Genomic DNA, 21,510 nt, shown 5'->3' with positions numbered 1-21,510 from the left:
GCCATGGTGCATGGATTAAAGATTTTATCATTCTAAATTTAATCCTGTTTTCTTGGTTGGTTTCCACGAGGGGTGGAAAAATAGAGAAGGAGGAGGTTTGCCTGGTGATCCAGTTATTTAGGATGCAGATTATAAAATCATGTAGGTGTGGGGATCACTATGGAGCCAAATCTTATGTTTTTGCAAGCAATTTAAAAGACAAATTAGTTGTGCTTGTAGAAGGCATGTCAAATGGCTATGTAATTCTTTTAAGAAAAAAAAATGCACTTTCTTGTTTTTCCCAAGACTGCTACTTTTTTCATCACACTAGTTAGCTTCATCCTTGCTGGTGCTTCTGATGTTTCTCCCAGCAGCTCACCCTCTCCCTTGTGCAGTTTCATGTTTGTTGTCTGTTGATATTTGCAGTTAGTGCTTCTTGTCATATGTGAATTAACAATACATTCTGTGTTTTCTCCAAATGTTTGCATTTCCTCTGGGTTGTGATTTCTCGTCTTCTGGCCTTTTTTACCAGAGATCTAAGGGCAGTAACATTTTTCTCCCCTTAATTCTTGCATAGCTGGTTTTACACTGTGCTTACTGATGTCATACAGTGGTGCAGATGATCACAGAATCATGGAATTGTTTAGGTTGGAAAAGACAGAAGTTTAGGCTTGAAGAACACAACTTGACATTTGTTTCTTGTTCTATGCCACACATATAAACTGTCAGATTTTTTTTTTTTCTGATTAAGTTTTCTCATGCTGCTGCTAAATTTCTGATTTTGTTATGGTTTGTTTTTTTTCCCCTTTGGTCCTGAAAGTACAGTTAATAGGCTAGTTTTCAAGTAGCTCCCCTGAAATATATCTTGCTAAACTCAGGATTCCTTCCTTTTTTGTAGCCGTAGATAATATCCCACTGCCTATTTTATGTGGCTTGGGTTTTTTTTAACTTATTAGAAAAGCAGCAATTCTTTGTGCATCCCCAGAATATCTAATTGTGTTTGTTTCTTCTGGTATTTTCGATATGAACAGTTTTGCACTTTAAAATATTTGCTCATTTGCTATTTCAGTTGCACATCAAATTTCTCTATTTGAGGAGTATATGTGAGCGTAAAATTAGAGTAGTTAGGTTGCTCCTTCCCTAACATTTTGATGTGCATTTGAAATGGAGATTAGTGATGAAATTAGACCAGGAAAAAATCACTTTAGAAGAAAAAGTGTAGCTTGGATTGGTGATTAAAATCAGGATGGTTCTTCCAGGGAAACATTTTCCATTGACTTCAGTCTTCAGCAGTGTTTTTGTCGGGGAGGTTTGCACATCAAGGCTTCTTTGCTCTGTTGCTGCATCCCCACTTCTCCTGGGAGCCTGGGCTTTGTTTTTGTCCTTTCCATAGCCATGGATGGAGCTCCAGGCTGTGTACAAAAAGGAGATATCTAAGTGAATCTGGATACACCGTGGTTATTGAAAGAGATGCAGCTGCTGTCCCAGTGTTTCCTGAGCTGTTTTCATACCTGGACAGAGTTGGCTCATGTGATATTTGTGTGCAGAATGAGCAAGGTAATACAATCTGTTTGGCACTCAGTCCTGAAAGGATCTGAAAGTGCAGCTGAAACAGAGATACACCTCTGAAAGCTCACCAGGGCTGCTCTCAGCCTCTTGTTCATGAAAGTGTGTGCAGAAATCTGGATGAACTCCATGATGCAGAGAAAATATCTTGTGTTGTGTGATTTTGTTGCTGAGGTTTGCTGTAGGTAATGTTTGGTTGTAAAAAAAACTCTGAAGAGATCACTTGGGAAAAAACAAATGACACTGGTACCAAAATTATATGAAGGACATATCCTTCTATTTCTCTTGGCAAGCTTATGTGTGGCCTCTCAGTTCTTACAGCTGTGAAGTCAGACTGTTAATGATCCTCTGAGGGATAAAAGGTGACAAAAATTACATTCTAACAAATACCCTGAAAATAGTCTTCAGTCTCATATTTGTTTGGGGGTTGGGCTTTTTTCCCAATTAAGCATGAGGCGTGCTCTGAGAAAAACAGTTTATGCTAGAATAGGCCAGGGAAGGACACTGATTAATCCCTCTAAATGGAGTAACTTACTGCCAACCTTGCTCCAACTTTGGCATCTGAATCATGTAATTTTGTTGGGTTTCTGCACTCTTTTTTTTTTTTTTTTTCCCTCTTAGGTCACTTTATTGATTGCATACTTCTTAAAAGAATTGCTCCACTGTATCAGCTATTGCATAGGGAGTGATGTGGATGTTGCTTCTATTTTTGTAGTATTTTTTCATCCAGGCATCCACTGTTTAACACAGCAGAAGTGGAAGGGACCACTCCCCTCCTATCACTTTGTTTCAAGGGCTCTTTTGGGTGAGGAGGTGGGTGCTGGGAGTAAAGATACTGATTCCACAGGGCTGGGGGTTTGTAGCTAATTCCTTTTAAAATCTGAGCTGAGGTCAAAAGGTTGGCATGTGGTTTACACAAGGATTTTTTTAAAATATAATTACCAAATGTGGGGGATTTGGGTTGTCTCAGTGAGTTACTTGTGAAATCAGACATTTATGCAACACGGGCTCTTCTTGCTTCTGATTTTTTGGCTTCTTTGATTTGAAAAGTTGCGGATGCTCACTTAATTATGAGAGTCTCCAGAGCCAGATGATGATGATGATTAAACCTTGGCACACAGTACTTTTTAAAACACTAATCTTCACAAGATTCTGTGTAATTAGGTAAGTATTCTCCTTACTTGACGGAGAGGGAAACTATAAGGGTCCAAACCTGCTTCTGTTTTGGAGTTGCTGTCAACTCTTAAGGCTCTTAATAGCAGAAGATCAAGCCCTGGAGTGATTTGTCTAAAGACAAGTAAGGTGGTGGGAGAGTTTGATTGGATCTTGGGTGTTCTTGATTCTCAGGCACCTGGCTGATAGCTCAAGATGTCTTGCTTGACATTTCAGCTCTTTTCATTTTAGTGTTTATCTTCAAAGGTCATCAGCTTTATATATGACTTTAAAAGAAGCGTGCAGTAAGTCAAGGTCTTCACCTGTTATTGAGCCCTCTTGCACATCACTACTGGTTTCATTTTGCCTGTCTCTCTCATGCTGATAGACATCCACAGAAATAAAATGGGAGAGCCCATGGAAATAAAATTAAATCACTTGGTGTTGTCAGAGGTAGTAAGGGAACTGAAAACCACTCGGATGTGAAGATGAGAAAAGCTGCAGGTAGAAAGACTGAACTGGTCAGTTGGAGACATGGGTTTGGTGGCTGTTAGATGGTGCTGACACCTCTCTCTAGAGCAGGGCGAGGGGCATCCCAGTTTGAGGGGCTGGCAGAGCTGGGGAGGCACTTATGGCATGGGAGAGGGGCCAGTGTAGGGTGTGGGATGGGGAAGGGATGAGTATCACGTTCAGCCCTCATCCTTTCCCCACACAGGGCCAATGTGACTCTTTCACGGGATTAATTGCTGCTCTGTGTGGACATCTACCAGTCACATGGAGGATTTGGGCTCTTGAGAATAGTCACAAAACAATTTAGGTTTCCCCTCTATTGCTTTCCACCATCTCCCTTATTAAAGATTCTTCAGTTACCTTTCTATGGCTGATTAATGTGTCAGGTGATTAATGACTTTCATCTGACACATCAGTGGGATTAAACCATGGTGAAATACATCCTTCCCCTCCTATTATTGCATTCCACTGCTTTCCACAAAGGAAGTACAAGAGAGGTTATCTCATGAGAAGCTCTGCCTGTATTTCTGGCTGTTTCCAATTACCTTGCTCTTGGATACATGTCTGTGATGAGCTGGAGTTGCAAAAGTTGTTTAGGGGAAGATGCTGAAAGTGCATCTAAAGCACTCAGGGAATAACATGGGCAACTTGATGAGAAATTATTCTTAGTCTTGTGGTTGACAGTTGTATCAAGTATTCCTGCAGTGCTTTTCTTTGAAGAGTTCACTACATTTTTTAGGAATGCTTACCTTTTAGCAGATGAGAATTTGCATTAAATTTAACTACAGAAAAAACTGTGAATGTGCTTTTAGTTACTTGCAGCAGCTATGCCAACACTACAAATGTGACTGCAGCACGGATGCCCAGATGTGCTTGCAAGCTTTAACCTGCAACTGTGAGACCTTAAATTGGCAGAGTACTGTGCAGGAAGATGCAGCTTCCCTGATGCCAGGTCTGAGTGCTGCTCATTCTGGCTGAAAACTGATTCTCCTTTTTCTCTTCCCCACTGCCCCCTCCCTCTCTCTGGTAAGTGGATTAATTTCCAGCCCCAGCAGCTCCCTGGCTCTGCTCTTGGCCCATGCAGAGGAACACAGTGCACACAGCTGGTGGAGATGAGAGGCCTGACCACCCCCCCTTTCAGCAGTGAGATGGACTCCTGCAGGAATTAAGCAACCCTGTGGCCCACCTGATGTGTGTAGTTAATTATAAAGATGTAGTGATAATTGCAGGTACAGATCTGCAGAGGACTGTCCCTGCTGGGTTTGAATGTTCCTCCCCAAGCCTGTGCCATCAAAGCTTTGCCTCTGCTGGCACTTATGCTAAATTCCTTCATGTGCCAAACAGCATGAGGACTGATTATTTGCCATGCCAAAGCATGGAATTTTGGTGAAGGTGAGGATGTTGTGTTAAGATGTAGTACAAAGGATGTGGCTGTGTAACGTGGTTTCTTTGAGGCAAGGAACTCACAGTGAGTACTGTGCTCATCAAAAAGTTATCAGCCTGAATTTGCTGAAACAATTATGGGCAATTTCTATTACAGTGAGGGTTATTTAAAATTTAAATAGAGTTGACATCATGTTCTTTTGACCTAATTCCCAGACTTTTTTATCATTACTAAAATGGTGTGGGATATTACAATGCCATACGCTGCAGAATGGCTCTCTGAGGAAAGGTTGATACAGCACTGGTGTTTGAATAGGAAATGGACTGTGGAAAATTCTGAGGTAACATTGTGATCTTCAAACCTGAAGGGTTGGATTTGTGGGTGAAAAGCCACAGTTCAGAAATAACCCTGCTGAGAAGTAGTCCTGTGAAAAACCAGGATACCTCTTACTGTTTGTTGTTTTATGAGTATAGGAGGTGATGTTTCTTTTCCTTTCAGTAATACTGCTAGTTTGTGTATCACTAGATGCCCTCTTTGCATTAACATGAGTTGCCTTTATTTTGGCAGGAGAAAGTCACCAAGCCCTTGTGGAGTATTTCAGACTTTCAGCACCAAATTCAATTTACTACATTCTTCCATGCTCCCATGACAACTCCATGTCAGATGATGCATGTACAGACCCTGTTTCCCATAACTTTGTCCTTGGGATGACACCAGTGGCATTCTTCTCATGATCTTTAAAAAAACACGTGAGAAAAACAGTTGGGATGATTTTTAAAGAGCAAATTGTCATTTGGAAAGCACCCTGCCTTAGTATGAGTTCCACTTATCTAGAAATATTATTATGAGCAATTGAAAAAAACATTTAAAACAAAATAATGTGATTAAGTAAGGGTTGTGGGTTTTAAGAGTCAGTCTTCACTTGCTGCTTTCACCCAAGGACCATCCAGATGCACCAGTCTGGCTTAACTGTGCTCTCAGCCCACCTTGGGAGTACAAGCGTTGTCCATGGGGTGCATAAACTGGTGTAAATAGTCCATCCACTTGTAACGAGGACAAAGTTACCAGAAAGATTGTAGAGTGTTTTCTCTACTGTATTTGGGTATGATTCTCCACGTCCCAATGCCTTGCATTGGAAAAGGAAGCTGCAGGGTTGATGTGCATCTCACGACTGTTAATACCCACACCAGCTTTATCTGCAGTGCTCAAATCCAGATGTTGGAAAGAAAAGGTGTATCTCCAGTGCAGAATTAGCTTCTGTCTCTGCTGGGGTAGGTTCTCCCACATACACCAGCCTCCCCAAAAACCTGTAACTTGGCTGTAGTAATCCCACAACAGGCGACCAAGATTTCATTTCAGCCCGAGTTGGCAGTCCATGGGCCTTGCTCTTAAAAGGCAGGCCAGCCAAGTGATAATATTTCACTGCCATGCCCCAGTTACCCCTGAGTAATACCCTCTGGTCTGTTTATTTTTTTACTTCAGGAGACCTTAATTGGCACGTTAATCCTGCATTTATCTGCTGTGTTTTGCTTTGCTGCAGAGTTGGAACAGCAGTGCCATAAGAATGAGTGTGCTTGCCCACAGGTTTGCTGGAGGCAGATGTCAACCTTCTAGTACAGTTGTGGTGGCTGTAAAACCTGTAATTTGGGGGAAATGCAGCTAAAGAAACTGTTTAGGGTTTAGTGGACAGAACAGAAGAGGAAACACCAAGCAGACAAGAAGAAATGAATTCCGTCTGCTGAAAGGTCTGGCTGCCAAATATTTTGGTGTGATCTGTGTTAGCAATAAGTAATTCCATTTGGAAATTATTTTCCAGACAGAATTGTTGTCATATTACTATTTCAAACAGCAGCTCTGTGCTGGGGCACACAAATCCCGCACACATTCATGGATCAGCCAAGTAAAAACATGGTATTTCCCCCAGGAAATCCGTCCCAGCATGGAGACCAGTAAAGCACTGCTGAGGATGCAGCTGCAGATGAAGGGCTCTGTACAGCCAACCCTCCCCTGTGCTGGAGCAGCTCAAGCTGTAATTTTTTAGTAAAGACACATCCTTATTGCGTAGACATCCTATAATTTCTTCTGAAACGTTAGATTTCTCCCTGTTAGGGCTGTTTTGAAGATCTGCTACTGTCCTTACACACCTAAATGTTTGCTGGATTTTTCTGATGGTTTGGCTTATTTTAACTTCTTTAACAACTCTTGGCTGCTTCTAGCCAGTTATTTTCCATTAGCTTAATGTCTCTCCCTGCATGCAGAACACAGAGAAAACTTTACAGCTGTGTTTCATTCTCTTTCACAACTCAGTGTTTCACCAGGCACAGGTCTAGTGAAACCTTTGCCATGGGATCTGAAAATTTTATTGCTTCAGATTTTTTTTTAGCTCCTGTTGCATTACCAAGCTGGTTAGCTCAGGGTGCAGACAGAAGTGGTGCTGCTTTGTTGTCTAGTTGGGGTTATTATGTGTGTGATTGTTTTGAGGCTTTTCCCCTTCTAATTACTTTAAACAAATTGGATCAAGGATAGAGGTTGCAGGACTGTAATACTGTTACAGCTGGATTAAATATTGTAACAATAGATAAATTTGCATAGAATAAGAAGCAAACTTAAATTACATCAAGGCATCCATGCTGGGAGAGGAGGGTGGTGGAATGCTGCCTGCCAGTATTTTTATTATCATCGTCATTCACCCTTTTTCAATTTGAGGGTTGCCATTTCTACAAGGAAAAATTTGATGCTTTTTTTGGACTAATTTGCTTTTACTCCTGAGGACAAATGAAGGTATTTTATTCAGGCATCAAATTAATCACTTCTGTGGAGAAGACAGTTGATCAAAGTGTGGTTATATTTCTTTTAATTTTACTTCTTTGCCATCTGTGAAGCACTGTAGTTGTGTGCTACCTGTCTGATTTATCAGTGTGTTGTAGGAAATCAGCCTTTCTTCTGCCTGAGGGATTTGGGAGTTTCAATTTAGGTAGTGAGCCTGAGAGAAGAGGATTTGCCTGCACTTGGTTTTGCAGAACTTGACAATGGTTTCATTTTGGCTTTGCTAATATGGAAATCTTCACCAGTGCTCTCAGTGTCTAAAATTTTCCTATTTCCACATGGTTATTTCCTGTCTTGGGCGAGGTAGGCTACTTTATTTCTTCTGGTTTATAATTTCTTGTTGTCAACACATTTTATAAAAAAATTTTAAAGCTTGGTAGACAAAAGGAGATGAACCTTGAATGCTTGTCTTGCTGTTTTTGATATGGCATTCCTGAATACCTGGTGGAATCCTGGTCCTGTGGAGGTTCAGCTTCATGTGCAGATGGATCTGTGGTAGTCCCTGGTTCCCATTCCTTGGTTAACAAACTGTACTGTGCTCACTACTTACACTACAGCATGGGTGTATGTGGTATCTCTGCTAGCCTGGGCTTCTGGGACTAGAATGGAGCAACTGTGACACAGCAGGGAATTTGGCATCCTTTGAATGCCATGTTGTGGTGTTGGCACAATGTGTGAATGATTTCCCCCTTTTGTTTTGCTGTTAATGATGAGCTCTTGGGCTGGGGCCTGGCTGCAGCCTCAGCTTTGCGTGCACGATTATCTGCACATGCTGCAGATGGAAATTGAACATCTAATTACTTTATAAGATTTGTGAACGGAGATTTAGAGCCTGCTTAGCCTCCGCTTGAAAAGTGCTTTCTGTGTGATTTCAAGTCTGCTTTTGCTCTCCTCCTCAGGTCCTTTCACAGATGTGGTCACTACAAACCTGAAGCTCGGCAACCCCACGGACAGAAATGTGTGCTTCAAAGTTAAGACCACAGCACCACGTAGATACTGTGTAAGGCCCAACAGTGGAATTATCGATGCAGGAACATCAATTAATGTTTCTGGTAAGCCATTCAAGCAGTTCTTTGCTGATTGAAAATAGCTTCTTATTATCAGTTATTTCTTGGAATGCCTTGCAGCCTGAAAGTATTTTGGTGAATCCACGAGGTTGTGTTTTCATGGAGAAGCAGCCATTTCATGTATCCTTACTTCCCTTACTCCTGGTCTAGCAGTAACAGGTTTGGTCTTACATCTTGTTTTGGAGAGGAAAAAGGTGGAAATACACAAATGATTGACAGGGTTCATTAACAGCCTCAGCCAGCGTATCCAAACCAGTCCTGCTGCAGCCCTGCCCTCCCTGTGGGATTATTTTTGTACAGTTAGTTTTTTGCCAGCTTAACTTCCTGAACCAGCTCACCACGGGGTCAAACAAGTGCTTGGATGAGCACGTTGAGGGAAGAGCAAAGCTGGGTGGACTGTAGCCACTGGTTTAGACCGGTGTGGGCTGATGGCAAACTGCCTTTGATTTAACCAGCAATGAAAACATTTCCTTTCAAACCATGCTTGTTTTGTGTGCCTTGAAGATTCAGTATCCTTTGGTGTTAAAAATGTCAAATGACTAAATCTTTGCTGTTGCATAGGAAAAGTTAATGATTTTCTCTAATGAGTCAGTAGCTCTTGACTTGCCTGAGTTTGGTAATGGAAAAGCAAAGGAGTGGCTTACTTTGAAAGCATAAAGAGCTGAGTATTCTTACAAACAGTATCTGTGTGTTATTCACTTGCTGACAATATATTCTCTCAATAACTTCTCTGATCTATGTTCTTAATGAAGAATTCTATCAAAGGATGTAGTTGTGGCCTGTTGGATGAATGAGGTCAGACTTTAGTTAAGAAAATTGTTCCTCTAAACATGCAGATTCAGGTTTGCTTTGCTGTTCCTAAAAAAAAAATAATATTGGCATGATAAGAAATATTATTGATAGATTATACAGTTTGCTCCTGCCAACCTCTTTTAGCCTGGGATAAAATTTTGGGAAGCTAAAACCACTGCTTTTTACTTGAAAAAAAATGAATATGTAAAAATTAAGAGTTCAGTTTCTTACTTAATAAAATGTAAAATATTTAAACACTCACCCTTGGAGAGAACTTGCTTCAACAAAATAAAAATTGATCCTAAAACCACTGTAAAATTAAGCAACTCTAATCCTATGAGTCTTCTTATACATGGCCATATTTGCACACTCATTGATCTGTTGTCTTTGGGATTTCTGTGGTGTCAAATTGAGTGTGCAAAGGGCTGCAGGATGGTGCCTCCCTTGCAGTTAATCCCAGGGGAATGTCAGTGAGGAGGTAACCTGGGAGTGGTGGGAGCTCCAGGTGGGGCACGCGAAGCACTTCTGCTTCAGGAGAGGGCCAGCACGTACCCAGTGAGCTCTGAAATGACTAATATGTAAATGAAAAAGCTCTCTGGAGAGAAATGGAGATTTTTAAAAGTCGGAACAATTCCCAAGTAAAGCTGTCTGTCATCTATACTAGCTGCAGGCAAGCATATCAAATGCACTGAAATCAATGAAATGATAATGAAAATTAGCATGGTTTCTAGCTACAAATTATCTTTGTGCTATAAAGATGTGGATGCTTTTCATCTTGCAGATGAATTTTGAAAATTAAAAGCCTGCTTCCTTTGCAGGCTCTTACCAGGCTTTTTGAAATGTTGTCTTGATCTCAGTGTTGAGTTTTGCTCACAAGTGCCCCTTAGCTCCACCTTGAGCAAATACAGTGCAGGCAAGTGTTGCAGGAACCATCTCTTGTTGTGCAGCAGCAGCTTGCTGTTCCAGCCTGACCCTTCCCCGTGGCACGCCAGGTAGAGTGTGGATCTTATGAGTGAAGTATCCCCTGGTGGTACTCCTGTGCTAACCCTGAGCTGTGCTTTGCTCTTGCTTACTTACACAGCTTTAAGAATTTCCCTTTTCTAAAAACCTTATTTGTAGTGATTTATGATTTGGTTAGTGTGGAAAATGGCTGTGGTGTATTTAATCCCAAGCTCACGTGTGTGTTCTAATATTTCCATGCTGATATTAAGAGTAGTAATAAATAGCAATCTTAAATTGCCAGTCCTCATGTTAACATATTTTAAAATGCAGGTAGCACACTTTCATTGTTCCTTAGGTAATGGATTAAGCTCCTTCAAACCATGCATGGGACCTGATTTTGGACTTGAGGATGGCAGTGTCTTTGGTTTTGATCAGCAGATGGGATCCTTTGGATGGGAGGGATCAAAGAGGGGACTGTTATTAACTTGCAAAATACAATTTTTTCAGTTTCACAGAAAGGGGGGAAGATGTGTTTAACCTTTACTTTGGAGTAAGATTGCTTGAGAGCAAAAGACTGATTTTGGAGTTAATGAAGTGAAAAATAAATAGAATTTGTTTCTTTGCCTCTAAATAAGTTATCTTTTCAGTCATTTAATTCAAGTCTTGCACAGGGCATAAAAATAGGACTTGAATAAAGAGGACTTGAATTCCTTCAAACCTAGTGAAAATACTGATGAGAAATTATTGAAAATATAGTTAATACAGTAACTTCTGGACACTTAATCTAATTGGGTTGTGTTTACTAAATGCAATCTGCTCCCAGTTGCTGACTGGCTTTACCACAGCCACTGATAGCACTGCATTGGTGCTGCACCTTGTCTCCAAAAAATCAGTGCCTCAGCATTTGTTAGTCTCGAAATATTATTGCCTGGAGCTGAATTTGGGACAGCCTCTTCCTTCTTGCTCTGTAGTAACCAGATGCCTTTGTTATACTCCTGTGAAACTCTGTCTGTACTATTTTGCTGTAAGTGTATGAGAAGATATTTTGCTCTAAGAGGCAGCAGTTCCACTGTATTTCACATTAAAATGATGGCTCATTTACAGACTTACAAAATGCTAGAAAAATAAAGCTCCCTTTAATCTAGCGGAGCCTCAAATGCTGCCTTCTTATGCCATATCACAGCTTTTGCTAAATACCAGCATTTGAGGCCCTGTCAGCGTGTGCTGCCTGCTGGGATGTCAGGTTTGGAGCCCGTGGTTTCACCTGTTATATAATGGCATGTAATTTTAACAGCTGAGTTTATGTAACTGTCGGGAAGCAGCGTGTGTGAGCGCTGTCATCTGATTCCATTGCACTGGGGCTGCAGTGCCTGGCACAGGGGTGTTTGCACACATCCACTGCTGCCGAGCACCTCTGATTTCAGCAAAGAGAGCTGATTGTGTGAAACCTAAATAAAAGCCATGAATGGGTTACAAAGGAGAAGTGGAGGAATACCAGCAGATGCTGGTGAGTCTGCAGTAGATGTTTAAGGAGGAGAGAGGAATTGCAGATGGTACCATCTGTGCCCAGTGTCCCGCTGAAGAGAGCAGTCTGAACACGCCTCCTAGGAGGAGCTGAGTTATCCTTGGGTTGCTGTCGAATATCCGGGAGGGAATTTTAGTCTTTTTTGAGCTTTCCTGACTTTGAAAAAGCAGGAGTGGAGCTGCAGCCCCGTGCTCTGCAGTCACAGTGGGTCTGCCCCATTCCCTCAGGCACTGATTGTGTCCCATCCACTGCTGCATGCCCAAACTTTCCTTGGCAGTGTCACTCCTCTGCCCTGTTCCCACAGATCTCCCAAGCAGGAATTACCAAGTTTTGGGTTGTTCTTGCCTGCCTGCTTTAAAATTCTTTCTTGATATTCACAAATTCAACACTTCTTAGTATTATTGAAATATTTACAGAAATTTTATGATTATTTATGTAAACATGGAACAAAGGTGGGATGGTGCCATGGATTCTGCTCCTTTCTGTAGATGTGAGCATCCTTTACTCACCTCTGCCAGAGCTGATGGAATCCCACAAGAATCTTGAGGCTTGCCCCTGTTTCTGGTTGGGGTGTTTTATGTGACAGAAGTGTGGTAGATTTGATCCATCCAGCCCGTGAAGAATTCCATGCAGTGCCATTTGGGAAAATGATTGATAAAGGTAGAAAGAACAAATAAATTGACAGTCTGTTGAATGAGCTGCTTAAGAATGAACAGTGATGTGGATGGAAGTGTGATAGCAGGGAGCTGCTGGTGATGTCTCTTGAGAGTGATTCTTGGTCCTAATCTTGTTTAATGCTTTTACAAGCAATTCTGGAACAAAGAGAACACTAAAAACTCTGATGCTGTTGTAAAGTTGAGAGATTGAAGATATACAGCAGAATTAGTTGTCCTTGAAGGCTGCAGTAAGAGAAATGGGATGAGTTTCATTAGAAAAACTGCAAAATCACACATTTGGAGAATAAAATACTCTGGCTACAATTCCAAGCTTATTGAATGAAGGGGCCTGATTGGGGTGAGCGAGATAATAGACATAATAATAACAAGACATAATGTGGCTGTGAGGAAGGCAGATGCAACATCATACATCTGGATAAGGGAAGAGGTGAGAGGGCATAAAGGCTGTGGTTCAAGGCACTAGGAAAGTTTCCTGCGTGTGTAATTAGAGGAGCTCAAACCAAAACAGGTGCAGAGGATGAATGGGGAGCCTGGCCTAGAGAGAACCCACCAAGTCTGGCTTAATTTACCAGTAGGCCAGGAGTTACTGTGATTGATGGCTTGGAGGGCACCAGAAGTAAATGACTCTTCCCCTTCTCTGGTGTTTCAGCATTAGGGCAGTGTTGGTCCAGGACCAAGTAAACAGGCCATTAATAAATTTAGATGGAAACTAGAGGAAGGTTGCTGACTATCTGAGCTGGGAGACTTTTCTGTTCCTTCTGCTCTTGGAAAGGACAGCTAGAACCTAGCAGGTGTTAAAGGTGTTCCCCGCTTCAGATTTCCTGTGTTCTTTGAAAAAGCTGGTTTATTCTAGGGAAACCAGTTTGATGCTTCTGTCATTGTAACTAACTAATTGTAACTCACTTTGCCTGTAACCTGTCCTGTGGAAAAGAAGGAGCACATTGGGTGCTCAGTGCCTCTCCTTAGCTCTCTACTGAGCATAAAATGCTGGGGGTATTGCAGGAATGTGTGAGAAAACCCATGTCCATTGATCTCTCAGTGACTCTGCAGTTTTTGCTTGTGGTCAAACAGTGCTGGTGCTCGAGCTCTGGGGTGAGCAGCTTGGGAGGTGCTTGAGATACATCTCTGCCTGATGGATGCTGCTGTAAACTTGAAGATCACATTAATAATTTTGTTTCTTAAAACTCTGATTACTGATGAAAGCTGAAGCTTCTGACCAGATGGGACAACTGATGTGATGAGGCATTCTGTAGGAACATACTTCTCATATAATTTTTGCATAAGGCTTGTGATTTCCATTCAGAACAAAGGAGCCACATTCCCACTAGCAATTTCTCCAGCAATTAGGGCAATTTTATGGAGCTAATCTTTCACAGAAACCCCAATAGTAGGAGGATAAATATTAAAATGGTTTGGTTTCCTCTTGAAAAAAGTACATATTTTTGAGCTTCCCATCTGGTTTACAAGACATTTGCTGAATAATTTGTGTCAATGTGGCTTTCATGTATTGATCTAAAAATACAAGTGCTATCAAGGTCTGTGCTGTTGAGCCCTCTCTGGCTCTTGTGGTTCACTGAATGGAGCTGGGAGCAGTGATCATCTGGCATTCCAGGATGGGTTCAGCACTGTCCCTTGGGAAATGAGGATTTTCAAATGAGCTGATAGTTGTACTCAGCAAAGCGAGCTGAAAAAACCACAATCTGTAGAAGTCCCATAAATGCTGAATAGTTCTGGCTATCCAGTTGGATTTTACATGTTGAAATTATTTTAAGTGTCTGCTCCAGAGAAGAAAAAACAATGCTGCTGCTTTTCAGTGCTGTGTCAGGCAGTGTGGGAATAGCTGTGCTTTCACAGTGCAGTCACTCCTGTTTGCAAAATAGTTTTAAAGGTAAACCTTTAAAGCCAATTAATTTGCAAACTTTTTTTTGGAATAATATCCAACTACTGCAAGGTGAGTTTAAAATGTATGATAATTTTTAAAGCACCTCATCTGAGAGAATTTATTGCCTGCCTTCTCTCTGGGCTTTCAAAGGCATGTGGTTGTTGATGGCCACAGGTTGTGTGCACAGTAAAGATGGCACAGCCATAACATACCCTGCTCGTTAAGGGAGGCAGATTGGTTTGACTTGCCTTCCTTTAAAATAAATGGGATCTTTGGATATTGCTTTTATACAGCAACCCCTGCAATTAGTGCACATGAATTTGGGCACATAATGTTAATAGCACCAATACTTGAAAATGCTCCTAATTCTTGACCTGCTTCTCTTCTTAGTGATTGAATTGAGGGGCTGAAGTAAGACAGGTCATAAAATGTGAATTTTTAAACCTTACATCATTTTTTTTCTGTTAGTAGTAATATGAGTATTTGCAAGCTTGAGGGGGTGGTGGCTTTTTGCAGTGTCTAATAACATGTTTGTGTAAACTGTGTTGCTTATTTCCACATGTTCTGTCTCATGGTGGAGCCAAGCTCTTGTTTTTTGATGCCTCAATAGCTGAATGTCCAGTTGTCATTTGCAAGCGGCGGGTTCCAAGTGACCACTGTGATTAAAGATTATTCTGTATAAATGGAATACCCAACTGTCCCTCTTCAGGTTGCTTGAAGACATGGAAATTCCCAATATTGCTTAAAAAATTAAATTAAAGCACACAGACTCCCTAAACCTGCTGTTCCTTCCTCTCTGCTCCCTAAACAGAGTCATTTTCTGCATAAGTAAATTTTGGAATGCTTTTTATTTTTTAAATGAAGAGAAATACATTCTTTGCATACCTTTCATAGAGGCAAAGTTTGCATCACATTTAACTATAAACTTCCAGCTATAAATTGGTAACAAACTTTCAGTGACTTATTTGTGGAAGCAAAATACTTGTACTTGGTAAATCAAATGCCATGAGACTCTTAAACTTTGTAGAGGAAATTTCCATCCTGAGACTTGAACCTCCAGGTTTACAATGTTTGACTTTGCCTCTGCCTTTTCTCAGGTACCATCAGCAATATTGTGTGTACAGCTCATCAAAACGCTTCTTACTTCTGCCCCAAGGATGGAGCAAGACAAAAAGAGGCTGTCTTGGAAAATTTTTCCCTCTGTCCCAGAAGATATGTAAATGATCCTGTTTCCTATAAATGACTATTGTTATCTTGCCATAGCTGTGTACAGAATTATGTAGAGTGATCAGCATTTCCAGAATTCTCAGACCAAAGTCTGGACAGACTGAGGAAATATGTTTCTTTCTCCTCCTTTCAAAATTCTGCTTTAAAGTGAGGTTCCTGATCTCAGCTGCTGCTTTGGTCTTAACAACAGACAACTTGAAACCATTTTAGTGTTTGTTTTTCTGAAATCTGGTGACGGTGTCATCAGTGCATGACTCTGCAGCAGAGCAATGCTAATGCAATGTGTTCTGGGTTTTTTTCTTCCAGTGATGCTACAGCCTTTTGACTATGACCCTAATGAGAAAAGTAAACACAAGTTTATGGTTCAGTCTATGTTTGCTCCAGCTGATACTTCAGATATGGAAGCAGTAGTAAGTATTGAAATTATTTAAAATTAATTTCTTTCTAATTGTAGAATTTTGTAAGTCCTTTGGCTGCGTTGTTTAAGGGGTGTTGTCAAACCACACTGGAATGGTCCCTGAAAGCTTTTCCAGATTTCCATCTCTGCATGGCAAGGAGTTCTCTGTGATTTTGAGCCCCAGGAATCTTGCACTGAGAGTTGTTGTCTGAGGATGCCAAGCCATGAAACATGTAGTTGTAGTTTTGTGCAATACATCCTTCTTTAGAAAGGGCAGCTTGAACCATATATTCTAAGGACATACAGAATATATTCTAAGTCTGTGGCATCCTTTTTATGCATCTACTCTCAGTCTTGAGTCTTCTCTTGAGCAGCTCCTTCTACAAGATGCAAGAGGATGATTTACAAGTATTGTATTTTTCTTTATCCCTACCTGTGTCTGCTGTGGCTTTGTAAAGGAAAGGCCTCATAGATTCTGTCCTGTGGATTACAAATGAGAGCAGTGGAAATATGTAGGAGCTGGAGCAGAGAAGGACAAAAGACATAAAAATAAGATATCAGGCTACAGTAAGACAACCTGCAGAGGAGTAAACCACTATGTCAGCTGCTGGATTTCCTTTATCAAGATTTGCCCCCAGAAGAAGGCACAAGGAAGCTCTCTAACCTAGCTTTTGTTAGCTTGAGAGAACACTCAGTGGCTTTTGAGGACACAATGTAAAAAGGAAAAAGACCATTATTCTAAAAGTGTGTGGCTTGGGTGTGCTACTTAAAAACAAAAAAGCCAACCCAAAAATACTCTACAGTACTCTTTACAATATGTGTCTTCTTCTGACTAGCTGCTTAAAGCCGGGGCGCTCTGCAGGTTAATAATTTCCCTTCTGAAACTGATTTATGGAACTATATTTGTTTAATGGGCTCAAAATAAGATCCAGTGGGAGAAACAGCAATAGTAATAAAATGTCTGCATCACTAGAAAGATAAGTCAGTCTGCCTTTCTTTCGAGCTCTTTAATTTTTATGAGTTACTTCATACCATGACAAATGTTATTCTGCTGGCAAAGAATGTATTTTAGTACCTAGATGGGCCTTTCAGTTTTCCAGAGCTCTCCAGACTGATAAAATTCCCTCTCCTGTAACACTTTGATCAGCTCTCAGTTTTGTTACCACTCTCCAGATCTCTTCCTATTCTGGATGAACAGGTGAGACCAGTTATGGGAGTACTGTAAAGCTTTCAACACTTCACAGGCAGCCAAGGAGCTCGAAATAGATCTGACTTCAGCCCCAGAAGAGCTGAACTACCATTCAGCTGTTTAGGATGAGTTAAATACTACTCCAGGTTGCATTGGCTTAGCCATAATTTGTCACCTACTTGAGATATGCTGAGGAATACCAAGCTACCAGGAGGATGGTCAAAGTGAAGAGGAGCACGTGAGAACTCCAGGATAGAAGTGTGGACGCTTCTCGCTGTTTATTATCATGGAGAATAAATCTTTTCACTTCAGGGTTACAGCTGATACTCAGCAAAGATTTATTACTGCTGATCCTTATTAAAAAGGTTGCAAAGAATCTTGTTTATGGCAGACTCCCCAGCTGAAGGGGAGAGAAGATGTGAGGGGAAGTTTTCTCTTGGTATGTAGCACATCTGGTGCTGTTTAGACGTAGATGCTGAAAAAGAAGGATGTGGAAAACAAGGAGGGGGAAGAACAGTCCTGTATTCATTCCAGTCAGGAAGTGAAATTTGAAAAGTTTGAATAGGAACTCCACTGATCAGAGAGTTGAGAACTCACTCTGATTTATTTGTGGGCTTGTTATCTTTCCCTTCCCTTGAATTCACTCCTCCTGTTACTTTTTTTTCCTTCTTTTTTTTTTTTTTTTTTTTTTTTTAAGCAGGCTCATTACTCCCCCTGTCTCTGCTAATTACTCTGATACAGCTCCCAGTTCTCTCATAAATTACCTGTGGAAGTTTCAGACTATTTAGAATGATTTGCTTCATAGTATCTGCTCTGTCTTTATGATACCACTCAGGTTTGGTTTTGATCTCATTTTTCATCCTGTGTGTGGTTAATGGTAGTGTGATAAACACCTGTGGGTTCTTTCTCAGTGAAATGCTGTGGTTTGTTTACATAATGCACTGCATTTCCAATCTGCCTGATTGTGCTAATATGTTTAATGTGAAATTAATATTAACTTATTCCAGTGGAAAGAAGCAAAACCAGAAGAACTCATGGATTCGAAGCTTAGGTGTGTGTTTGAGCTACCAGCAGAGAATGATAAGCCTGTGAGTATTTTCAGATGCATATTGAGTGATTTAACTTAATACCACAGTAAATCCTGTAGAATAGCATGTTTGTACAGACAGCTGTATGAGCACAAGACAGAACCCTCTGTTTCACTGCCTGGATGGCATCACCCTTTAAAAACACAATGTAAACTATTTAAAATCTTGGTAATCCTTGGTGTAACTAACAGCCAGTTTAAACTTCATAAATGCAACAGTAGCACAAAGCAATTTCTCATTTGATCTGTTGTCACTTAGTGAAAGGTCACAGGATAAGGAATACTTAAAAATAATTAAAGGTGCTGATTGCTGGTTGTGAAGCTCAGAGTTTATAGTGAAGCAGTTGTAATCATCAGCAATATAAATTTCACTGCCTGTCCAGTACTTCCTTAGTACAGCTCTGATTTTGTCAGGTGAACTGATAGAAAACTGAGGAAGACACGAATGCAGTTAGGAATTATATTGAAATTATCATCTATAATACTGGAGGATCTTTCTTGTTAGGGTAATAGACATGTTCATTTGTAATGCAAATGTGTATTGTCCATTATAAAACTGATAATGGATTGAATAAACTGAAAAATGCTTCCTGGTGTGCAGGTACTCCAGGCACAGTTGTTCTACCTTGCACTGAGCAGTCTGTAATTAGGATTATGTAATTGGCTGGGGAGGGGTTTGATTTCATGAGAGACCCTTTCTAAAGTGCAGAGCATGGAGGAGATCCAAAGGCAGGAGAGGGAGCAGGGTTGGGAGATCTGAACTTTGTTTCCCAGCTTGGGTTGCAGATTCCTGCATCCCCACAGAAACAGGGAGAGGGGACAGCCAGGAGTGGGGAGTGAAGGGGGAGGGAGCTGCTGCACCGTCCTGCTCCTGCAGTGGAGCTGCTGCTGTGCCTGGGGAGGGAAGGGAGAGGAGACCATTGGCTGTGGACCTGGTTTAGGGACATTTCTGGGTATGCAGGGTCTGACGAGTCAGGGTCATTCTGTCTTCACTTACTGCTGCTGATGTGATGTTTTCTGGGATAGCAGTAAAGTTACAGAAAGCAAAATGTTGTTTATTTCTTTTGATACAGGCACGTGTCAGGTGTGCACAGACAATTTTACCTGATTCTCCTCCTATGTATCAGGTGTGTGGTGTGGTGTTAATAACTAACCAAAAATCACTCTATCCTTTTTTAACAGCATGACATAGAAATAAATAAAATTGTATCCACAACTGCAACAAAGACAGATACCTCTGTAATGTCTAAATCAATAAGTTCTTCTTTGGATGACACTGAAGTTAAGAAAGTAATGGAAGACTATAAGAGGCTTCAAGTAGAAGTTCAGAGGTTACGGGAGGAGAATAAACAGTTTAAGGTAAAGATTGCTGTTGTTTTCTTTTCAGATTTACCCCTTTCCTGAAAAAGAAGCTTCCATCTTACAGGTTTGGTTACCTGACCTTAGCACAATATTTTACTGCTGTCTGTAAAGTAAAAGATAATTCAGGTTTCTCTGTAAACTCCGAGGAGGTGCTGAAATCAATGGTTCCTTTGAAAGGAGACACAAGTCATGCAGTCACAGAAGGAGATTGGGTAGCAACCCAGAGGAGTGAATTCCCCCTCTTTTTTCTTTTCCCACCTAATTTCTCAGTCTGAATTAAGCATTCAGTGTTGGACTTGGCCCCTTCTCCCAAACCATGGGAGCTTGAGGGCAGTGTTGTGCAAATACTGAGTGTTTCAGTAATTGCACCTGTAATGTGCTGCTGAAATGGCCAAATTAAGACAGATGAATGGGAAATGGGCTTCCTGTCATATCCAGCACATGGCTGGGAAATCCAGTAATTGAGAAGCCTGTATCACTCTGCTGAAAAATTCTTTTTACAGTGGCTTGACTTGCTGTAAGTGCCTACTTCCATAGATATCAGCACCAAGGAAAGTGTGGATGCTGTGACTCCTGCAGCCCAGTGAAAGGAGCTCTGTTCTCTCAGCTCTGATGCTGCTTGGCTGGCTGATGCATGAAGGAATTCTTGAAAACAGTTTTGTTTTGCACAGAAATAATATGTGTACATAACAGACATGGCCCTAACTTCTCCTTGTGTTCTTGTTTTGCCAGCAACTCGGTACTCTTAAGTTCTATATGATTTTATTTAAATTTTTTTGCAAATTGATCTTGACTAAACACTCTACAGGAGCTGTCTAGAATTGAGCTGATGTCTTACAGTCAGGTCCCAGATAGGAGAGTTCTTTGTCCCTTTGTGGAGTGTGAAAAACACCTGTAAAACATCAGAAAGCAATGCTAAATCAGTGCCTGATACCAGATGCTGTCAGTATCAGGCTGGAGTGACTGTCAGGAGGAAAAAAAATATTTTAAATTAAAATTTGTTGTTTCTATTCTATATAAAGTGTGTTGTATGTAAACAGCATTTTATTGCTTACAAAAGTCAGTTGCCCCCATTCAGAATTAGAGCAGCAGTGAGGTATTGGGTAGCCTGTGGCTTTCAATTAGTAAACAAATAAATTAATTAATAGGAAAATAAGTTCACCTTCAGATCATGTAGGTGCCCCTTTAAATTAAAAAGTGAGACACACTGACATACCCTGAGCCCTTTGAACTCCACCTACCTGACAATTTTGAAGACTGCAGTAACTTTCATTACAGTTTTGTTTCTTGGGTATTTTTTTAAGTGCAGACTGGAGACTTCTGCTTTGGTACCTTTTACTTTTGCACTATAATACTGTATCCCATTAAAAAGTCTAACATTGTTGCTTCAGCTGGACACAAATGAAGTCACAAAAGACTCATTTCCCCTCCCCTGAAGTGCTCTGAGTGTGCGTGTGTGCCTGGAGTGTGCTAACACCCAGCCGTGCTGCACAGCAGCTCAGGGAGAGCTGAGGGGAGCATCATTCCCACCTGAGATGAGAATATCTGCTGGTGTTGCTTTGTTTTATCTGTTGTCTCATCTTTAAATCAGGTGAGCTGACAAATTCCTATCAAGAAAATATCCTAATTGTTGCCATTAGATTCATGTCAAAATGTCAGCATTAATGCGACGGGGAAGCTGATTTCCCTTCAAGGGCTGGGAGATCTGCTTGTGACATCTGACAGGGAACGAGGAGTGTGATTGCCCTGGCTTGTGGAAAACATGCAACTTCATCTTGGTGACACTGAGAAACGCCTTCCCCAACAGCACCTTTCTTGCTACAGAGCAAGAAAAGCACCTTCATGGCATTTCCTCCATCATTTTTCTGAAGTTCTGGAGTCACCTCTAGGCTTTGGACAGGAGTTCCTGCAGGGTTCCTCAGTGCTTCCCCACTCCCTTAGCAGGA

At 41.1% G+C, this 21,510-nt stretch overlaps 1 protein-coding gene across 3 annotated transcripts in view; it reads left to right on the top strand.

Moving 5' to 3' along the window:
* Window positions 1-21,510, top strand: part of VAPB (VAMP associated protein B and C) — a 33,556-nt gene that overhangs the window by 7,648 nt on the left and 4,398 nt on the right. The window contains exons 2-6 of one of the 3 annotated variants that reach the window (XM_038158613.1): window positions 8,317-8,469; window positions 15,836-15,939; window positions 18,123-18,203; window positions 19,276-19,329; window positions 19,590-19,628. In XM_038158613.1, coding sequence (XP_038014541.1) covers window positions 8,317-8,469; window positions 15,836-15,939; window positions 18,123-18,203; window positions 19,276-19,329; window positions 19,590-19,628 — 431 coding nt within the window. Of the gene's footprint in view, window positions 1-8,316; window positions 8,470-15,835; window positions 15,940-18,122; window positions 18,204-19,275; window positions 19,330-19,384; window positions 19,562-19,589; window positions 19,629-21,510 lie in introns of all 3 variants that reach the window. The other 2 variants (XM_038158614.1, XM_038158612.1) reach the window with 2 other exon arrangements.

Source organism: Motacilla alba, chromosome 20 (assembly GCF_015832195.1).
Source record: "Motacilla alba alba isolate MOTALB_02 chromosome 20, Motacilla_alba_V1.0_pri, whole genome shotgun sequence".
Classification (NCBI taxonomy): domain Eukaryota; kingdom Metazoa; phylum Chordata; class Aves; order Passeriformes; family Motacillidae; genus Motacilla; species Motacilla alba.
This window is presented reverse-complemented; position numbering and strand designations above follow the sequence as displayed.